Below are 8,725 nucleotides of genomic sequence, written 5' to 3'. Positions count from 1 at the left end.
ATATCTTGGTTATTTATATTCATTTTTATATTATTATTAACAAAGTTCACCTTCGCCTTCATGCTTTCTAAGCTATCACATCCTAAAATCACTGGTCTATAAAGATTTGGTACGAGCATAAACTGTAGATTGATGGTTTGTCCACTGATATTAATGGGAATGTATAAGATATGGGTGATACGTTTGGTTTTCGAGCCTGTAGCTGTACGTATTGTGGTGTTAGTTAGAGGTAACTGTTCAAATTTTCCCATAGAGTGAAGGTTCTCTTTAACAAAATTCTCGGAAATGCAACTGATATTAGCACCGCTATCGATTAATGCATGTGTTGAACATTTGGATATCTGTATTGGAATTTCGGGACAATTGATTGAATATGTATTTTGTTCATTTTCTTGTTTATTATTTTCTTCTTCATTGTTCATTAGAAATTCTTGGTCACAATATATGTTATTTAAAATTACAAATTTTTCTATTTCTTTATTTAAAATTTGGTTAGTTTCTTCTTCATTGTTTGGCCGTCCGAGGTTTAAATAAGTTTTCGCTGCGAATTCTGCAGAAAGGTGAGACGTGTCCTCCTCGCTGCACCGGCCGTGAATTGCAGCGCTTAGAAGTTTGAAGTCCCCACAGCCTGGTGATTTGGGGAATTGGGTGTTGATAAGTTCTGTCGACTTTGTTGTTGGCCGAACATACTACACACTTGGTTTTGTTCTTGTGTGGGATGATTAGGTGGTGGTGATCTATTTGGTTGATTTTGTTGTCCGCGTGGATAGTTGTTGGTGGGTTGATGGTATGGAGGTCTGTTCTCTTGACTTTGATATCTGTTCTGGCCCTGTTCCTGGTATCTGTTACTGTTATGGTGATTAGGTTGTTGGTGATATGGTGGACGATTGTTTTGGTGATGATTGGGACGGTAGGCGTTGTGATTGATGTTGTTGTCTCTTCTGCTATGTTGATTTCTGTACTGATTATTGTCTTGTTCTCTAGGAGGTTGAGGATTTGTGTTCCTGGTTCTTCGGTTAGGATCACGCAAGTCTTCTCGTTCTAGCAGCGTAATAAATCCCTTGATGGTAGTGATGTTCTGTACAGCTCTTGCGTCATTAATCAGTTGGTCAAAACATTCAGACAAGATCAAAACAATTTCGTTTTCTGGTATGGGTGGGGTCATAGATTGAAGCGTTATGGCCCTTTCCATAAAAAAATCTGCTCTTGACAAACTGCCGTTTGATTTGTAGCTTTCCGTTTCAATTTTTCTCTTGATGTACTGCTGCACGTCACGGCTCCAATATTTCAGGCGGAATTCATTTGCAAAATTTTCCCAATTGTAGATGTCTTCCCTGATGAGCTGGAACCATCTCGCTGCATGATGTTCGAGGCTTACTTCGATAATTTCTCGGAGATTTTCAACCGCATCAGATGAATTTAGGTAGCGCTGTGCACTCCTGTCATAGTATCGTTTCAATTTCAATAAAAATTCATTAGGATTGTGACTTTTCCCATTAAATTTTGGTAATGTCCGGTTGGAAAGAATCGGATCACTGCTTGGACAGATAACATTTATGTTTCCATTGTGTGGTATTGTTGTTTGAAATTTTTGTTGTGAAATTTGGTTTACTGTGTCTGTTAATCGACTGATTTCATTTTGTTGCTGGTTGAGGGAATCAGTGTTCTGTTTGATTTGTGGAATAATTTTGTTTTCCAGGTCTAGTATAGATTCTTTCAATTTTTCATCATCTTCTTTTTTCGATATTAGTTTTTCATTTTGAATCTGTATTTTGAGGTTTTTAGCTTGTTCATCTAATTTATTTACAAAATAATTGGTTATTTGGGATGATTGATTTTTAAGGGCATTTTCAAAAGTTTGACCTTGACTTGTCACCCTTGTCTCAATTTCATGAATGAATTCTTGCCGGGTGCGCTGATTTTCAGTTTGGCATTTATGTTCAATATTTTGCATTTTTACTGCCGTGTTTTGATGTAATTTGATTGACTGATCTAATTTAATATTCATTTGAGATTGAGTTTCAAATAATTCCTCTATTTTTCCTTCGGTTACTTGAAAACGTTGATTGAACTTGTTTTCAAGTTGTTCGGTTAAATTTTCAATTTTTGAGTTCATTTCTTTCTGGGATTGTCCAATTCCTCTTATTTCTTCAAATAGTCCTGTAAGAAGGCAAGTAATGTCTGGGTTTGCCGTTTGAATTTGTTGCATAACTTTGGAATCGTCCTTTACGCCATTATCAACATCAGCTGTTAACGTTACTACGTTTTCATTACTCATTTGACGGTCTTTAAAAGATGAATGAAGCGGGTTGATTACACTTTGGGAAGGTTCTCGAGTGGTGCTGCTACTAGCGGCTACTTCAGTAACTACGACCTCTTTTTGAATGGATTTGGAGCCGGCGTTGTTGATTTCAAAATGGCTGCCGCCGTCGTCGTCTGTAACTGTCACTTCGCCGTGTTCGTGTTGTGTCGTCATTGTGTATAGATTATGCGTACTCGGTGGAATAAATGTGTTTTGCATATCTTCTATGTCATGGAGGGTTTCTTGCGTAATATTGAATACCGGTGGAATGTTTGTGTTGTGTTCCATTGCGTTAATGTTGCCTTCGTCCTCTGAACTATTGAATGCAATGTCGTGTAGGTTATCAGAGTTCATTGTGTTTGGGTATTTTCTAGGCCGTCGGAAATTATATCTATGCTCTGTCATTTATCATTGGGGACGCTTATTGCAGGGAGGGATAACTTATTACTAACATAAAATGCTTATATTCAATATACTTAGATTAGGCTAGTTGCAATAACGAGATATTTGAAGACCTTTTGTAGCCAATACGTTGGACGCCATTAAAAGAAAACACTAATGCGTGTTGTGTTTGTAATAATTTAGACTAAGTTAGTAAAATTTGGTTTAGGTTTATACCTTTAATTTGCTTACTATTTATTATGCTAAGTTAAGCCTAGATTAAATACTTATAGCAAGACAAATGATTAATCTGAAGAATTTCTTAACAATACAAATTTAATGAACTAAAAATAAGATATTACAATGATGAATGGGGTAAATGGACAGATAACAGATAAGTTAAGTTATAGGGTTGCCATCTTTGGTTTAGCCTAGCTCAGTAAAAACAGAACAATGAGTTTACAATTTAGTTTAATTACATAAATCTCAGGGAGGGGAACTCGGCTGGCTAAAGAGATCTTCAAATATTTTAATTTATGAAATAGGCCTAAAATGCCAATTATTATGAAAAATGGGATAATTTTGGTATTGCTCTTAGGCTTGGATAAGTAAATTAAATAAGTCCAACAATGAATAGACTAGGTGAAAAATTTATTAAAGTTGAATTTAGTTCTCTTCTCAAATTGATTTTCTGGGATTATTCTTGATGAAATAATGTAGTTTTTGAGTTCAAATAATTAGGTTCGATGATCAGAAAGTAAATAAAATAGGTCTATTAAGTTAAATTTCTTGAAGGTAGGCTAAGCCTATACAAAATGGAGAGTTCTCACCAGATCTTCAGTAATAGTGTCCAATTTATATAAATCTTGAGGTGGTAGTACAATTTTGAAATGAAAAAAAATGTATTTATAAAAACTAAACTGTTCTTCTGTTATTAAGTTAATGTTTGTGAGGTACCAAATTTTAAGGGGGGTAAAAAACGTATTGGTAGTCAACAAACACCATAACTTACCCGATTTTTATCCACAACATCCTACTCCTAGGCCTATGTGTTGGCCATAGCTTGGGCTATGGGCCAAAGAACGTAGGCCTACTTTTAATAACAGTGAAGTACACAAACACACCCACAACGATATATTTATTCATAATAGCACTCCGTTTCACATAATAAAGTTAAAACGACCGATTTTACGAATATTTAACGCCGATTACAACATCACTTAACCTCAAAATGGTGTTTGTTGACCAACGACAGACGACAACTAGCTAGACCGGCTCAACAGGCGAATCCCCGATCAGCTGTTGGCTAGTTTCCGAAATCGCCACCGCAGCGCTTGAGCCGCGGCCGAGGAAATCGGGATTTGAGCCGGACAAGAATTATTCGCTGTTCAACCGTCGACTTGTTCACGAGAAGCTCTTGCGAAATTACGATCACGCCATACGATTCTACGTTATTGATTCAGGTTAGCTAACTTCGTTGTTAGACTTTCTAACGTTCATTTTATTATTCTTTTAATATACGTATACTCGTCTGCCACTCATTTTTGCCCGTTTAAATCAAATTTAATTTTCTAAATTTTATTAACTTAGTTTTCGCCGACTTGCATAAAACCCGCCAGTTCCTGCCTGCCAGTGACTAGCGGTGGATATCTTTCGGTTCGTTTAAATTAATTTGCTACGAAATTACGTTTATTCTGTTCGTTAACGATTAGTTATTACTTAAATTTATTCTAGTCGATTCGACGTTTTAATACCCCGAGACTTGTCGTCTAAGTTCTAAACCCCGTCTTTGGCGGGTGAAAGAACCAAGTCTCGGGAGCGGGCTGATTTGAACAATCAGCTACGTAAATTAATACTAAATTTGTTTTAAATCATCTCACGTCAAATTATCCGTCCAATTAAATTAATCAGGCTCCGACGTCTCTGTAGGGAGTGCTTTTACATTATATTCGATTTCATATTATCTACCTAGGCCTTTAGTTAAATATTTTAAAGTTCATTACGAGCAATTGAATCACATTGGCTTCAGATTGAATACTCGTCGGCCCTACAGAGTCATCCTAAAAGTTAGGCAAAATTCTCCAAAACACTTTTACGAAGGCTGGGATGATATAGCTCCAACTGGGCGTCTGCAGGATTTCCTGAGCGCTTCTAGAGCTCTGAGCCTTCGATTAAATTTAAATAAATTGATCAGTCAAAGCCGTGACAACTTCGTATCGACCCCTGGATTTTTCTCGGCTCCTTCTGAGCACTCCGGGGAAGAAATTTGAGTGTGGCCGATTCTAGGGTAGGCCTAGCCTGACTTAGGTGAATACTAGTTTATTCCCCCCCTAGAATTTTGCGTCACATCTCTGGCGCCCGAACATTTGGACTCGAAAAACACGGTTTTGACTTTGAAATTTTGACGAAATGACTGGAGATACGGAATCATCAACTTCGGGTACCCCGACGACCATCGCCCGACCCGATACGCTACCGATCGGCCACGTGACGATATCCACGGTGGGAATTCAAACGTCAACGACGACCACGACCACGACGACGACCTCCCAAATACCTTCGACGATGGAGAGCATCCCGAAATCACCGTTGGACGACTCACGCGTCGGCTGGATTCATACTCTGAGCAAACAGCTCCTGATAGCCGAGATGAGTAAATATCATCTAGAAACTGAGGGTAGCGTTGCCGAACTTCGCAAACGGTTTTGTGATTATTGGAAGAACCCGTTGGGAAGCATCGGTCAACCGATGAACCCGACGGCGATAGCGGCATCGGGGCCTACAGCCTCGACAGCCTACGATACGCAAATCCGACAGTGGCTGGCACCTCCTTCCGCGTACCAGGAGATGGCCAGCGTGCGAGAAATGCTCGGAGTCTCTCCAAACGCTGATTCCGAATCCGTTCGACGAGCCCTCGCGGCGTTGGTAAAGCGTCCGGCCTACATCCCGTCGACCGGGGAAGACATTCTGTCGTACCCCGTACCCTCCGGTCTACCGACGGAACGCGAATCCCGCACGATGTTTGAGAGTCGCGGAGAACGGCCAACTACTTACCTGACGTCGCACGACCTGACACTTCCTCGACAGCCTATCATACCGGCACGAACCCAGACGACGCGTCACGATTACGAAGACCGAACCTACATCCCTCGTCACGAGTTCGAAGACCGGACCCACGAATGGCCGCGATCCAACCAGGGCCTGGTGACGTCACAACCACGACCCGCCTTCTCAACCTCACGTCCAGACAACCCCAACCCGTGGGGTGGGACGAGAGTGGGAGACGACACGCCGTCGTTGTGCAATCGGGTCCGCAAGTGGAATCTGCGGTTTGACGGCAAGAAGGACCCGGTCTCGTTTCTGGAACGTCTGGAGGAGTTGGCGGAAGCCTACTCAATCGATATCGACGAGCTGACGAAGGCTTTGCCGGAACTCCTTCACGGCCCGGCATTGCTTTGGTATCGGAACTGTCGCGGTAGCTGGCGGACGTATCAAGATTTCAAACGTCAGTTCGAAGATCAATACCTCCCTCCATTATATCGACAAGATCTAGACGACGAGGTAAGGCGACGGACACAAGGCGAGCGCGAATCCATTCGTGACTACGTCGTCGCGCTCTCAACGTTGATTCGGAGGAGCGGTACGTTCTCGCAGCAGGGTAAACTCGACCTCATAAACCGCAACATGCGCCCGGAGTACAAACTCGTCTTACGTCGTACCGATTTTTGTACTCTGGAGGAGTTGTTGGAAAGAGCTGAGGGGTACGAGGCGTATGTACGTTGCCAACAGACCTTCCGTCCGCCGCCACCACCTTCGATGTCGCTGATCCCGGAAACCGCCTACGTTCGTGATCGGAAAGTCGACCGGGTCTACAATAGCGCGGCAATTGATCGCTTGTCGGACGACCATGAAGGGGAATCCGAGGTGACGGCCAGGTCTCGACCTGGTAAACCCTTGGAGGACGGTCGCAAGACTACAACGTTTGCGCGGTCAAACCCCCGTGACCCTTCGCTACGAGTCGACTACAGGCGGAGGCGGACGCCGGACTCTACGAGGACCAGATCGCCCGGTACGACGAACGAACGAGCGGCAGGCTCTCGGCAATTCGTGTGCTGGAACTGCGACGAAACCGGACATCTGTTTCGCGAGTGTTCGAAGCCCAAGGTCCTGCGTTGCTACCGCTGCAAAAGAGTAGGCATCTCGACGCGTCGTTGCAACTGCAGCTCGGGAAACGGACATCGGGTTCAGTCTGCGGGAGGTCGCCTGAGCCCCGTAGAACGAAACGCCGTACGACCTCCGAGGAGTGGAATCGCTGGCTCGGCTTCATAACGGAATTCACGGGAACCGTCAGCCGCGAACGCGCCCCCAGAGATGACCGACCCTTCGTCGACGTGGTCATCTCCGGTGATACGTTCAGCGCCCTCGTTGATACCGGCTCGTCGGTCAGTCTGATTGGAGATCGCGCCGTACGTCACCTTCGGACGTGCGGCATCGTACCCGACCAGACTGACGTCAACCTACGCATGGCCAACGGAGCGAGTTGCCGTGTCTCGGATCGGTACAGGGTGGACGGTGAAATCGCGGGCCAGACGTATTCGTGGGATGCCCTACATGTCCCGAACCTGAGCGTGGAGGTGGTACTTGGCATTCGGTGTATTACTGACCTCGCTCTTGTCAGTGTACACACCGCTGTACAGAACCTCCGCAACGACGACGTTCCCCCGTCCTATCCGGTAAACGCCCTCGAGAATTTGACCTCCGAAGAAGACGCGAGACTCGCAGAATTCCTGGAACGCGAACTACCACTGTTTGACGACGTTTCGGGGAAGACGGCGTTGGCTGAGCACACGATACGGCTCAAAGAAAACGCCGCTCCCGTCAAGCAACGGTATTATCCCAGGAATCCCGCGATGCAAGCTATCATCGACGAAGAGGTGGCGACGATGCTCCGCGATGGTGTTATCGAACCATCGGATAGCCCTTGGAGTTCGCCAGTCGTGCTGACGAGGAAGAGCAACGGAAAGTTTCGGTTTTGCATCGATATGCGCAAAGTCAACGAGTGCTCTGTCCCCGACGCGTATCCGCTGCCCAGAATCAACGCGATTCTGGAGAAACTACGGCCGGCGAGGTACATCAGCACACTGGACTTAAAACAAGGCTATTGGCAGGTGCCGTTAGCGAAGGAAAGCCGACCGATCACCGCGTTCACCGTACCCGGGTTAGGCCTATTCCAGTTTACGGTAATGCCCTTCGGACTCCATTCCGCCGGAGCGACCTTTCAACGCCTCCTGGACAAGGTCATCGGTCCGGAGCTTGAGCCGAAGGTGTTTGCCTACCTCGACGACCTCGTTGTGGTGTCCGCAACGTTTACTGAGCACTTGCAGATCCTCCGGGTGGTCTTCGAACGCCTTAGAAAGGCTGGCCTACGTTTAAACCCAGAGAAGTGTAACTTCTGCAAAAAGGAGCTCAGATATCTCGGACACGTCGTCAACAACGAGGGGATATCGACCGACCCAGAGAAGGTCCGTGCTATCGCCGAGTTCCCACGACCTACGAACGGCAAAACCCTTCGGAGCTTCCTCGGTCTCGCGTCCTGGTACCGTCGTTTCGTGGACAGGTTTGCCCAAGTAACCGCCCCGATGCGACAACTGTTGAAGAAGAACGCTCGGTGGCTGTGGGGCCCTGAACAGGAGGAATCGTTCGAAGAACTAAAACGACGCCTCACCTCCGCTCCTGTCCTAGCCTGTCCCGACTTCTCGGTCCCGTTTGTCCTCCAGACCGACGCGTCGACCATCGGTCTTGGAGCCGCTCTCGCGCAGAACCAAGAATCCGGCGAAGTCGTAATCGCTTACGCTAGCCGACTGCTTACGGACCAAGAGAAGAACTATACAACGACGGAGTTAGAGTGTCTTGCGCTGGTTTGGGCGACCCGAAAATTCAAGCCGTACCTCGAGGGTTACAAGTTCGTCGCAATAACCGACCACGTCGCGCTGAAATGGCTAATGAGGCTACACGAGCCTAGCGGACGTCTGGCGCGGTGGG

At 45.4% G+C, this 8,725-nt stretch overlaps 1 protein-coding gene across 1 annotated transcript; it reads right to left on the bottom strand.

Moving 5' to 3' along the window:
- Window positions 1-604: 604 nt before the first annotated feature.
- LOC128999798 (uncharacterized) lies at window positions 605-2,656 on the bottom strand. The gene has a single exon (XM_054426482.1). It carries the CDS (start codon window positions 2,654-2,656, stop codon window positions 605-607), a length of 2,052 nt encoding a protein of 683 aa, XP_054282457.1.
- Window positions 2,657-8,725: the final 6,069 nt, after the last annotated feature.

Source organism: Macrosteles quadrilineatus, unplaced genomic scaffold (assembly GCF_028750875.1).
Source record: "Macrosteles quadrilineatus isolate MER2022 unplaced genomic scaffold, UCM_ALF_1.0 Scaffold_1__1_contigs__length_201487025, whole genome shotgun sequence".
NCBI lineage: Eukaryota > Metazoa > Arthropoda > Insecta > Hemiptera > Cicadellidae > Macrosteles > Macrosteles quadrilineatus.
Note: the sequence above shows the minus strand (reverse complement) of the source record. Positions and strands in the feature narration are given on the sequence as shown.

What these genes read in the sequence shown, in the direction of transcription:
- LOC128999798 (XM_054426482.1), bottom strand. Translation starts at nt 2,656, where the DNA reads ATGAACTCTGATAACCTACACGACATTGCATTCAATAGTTCAGAGGAC.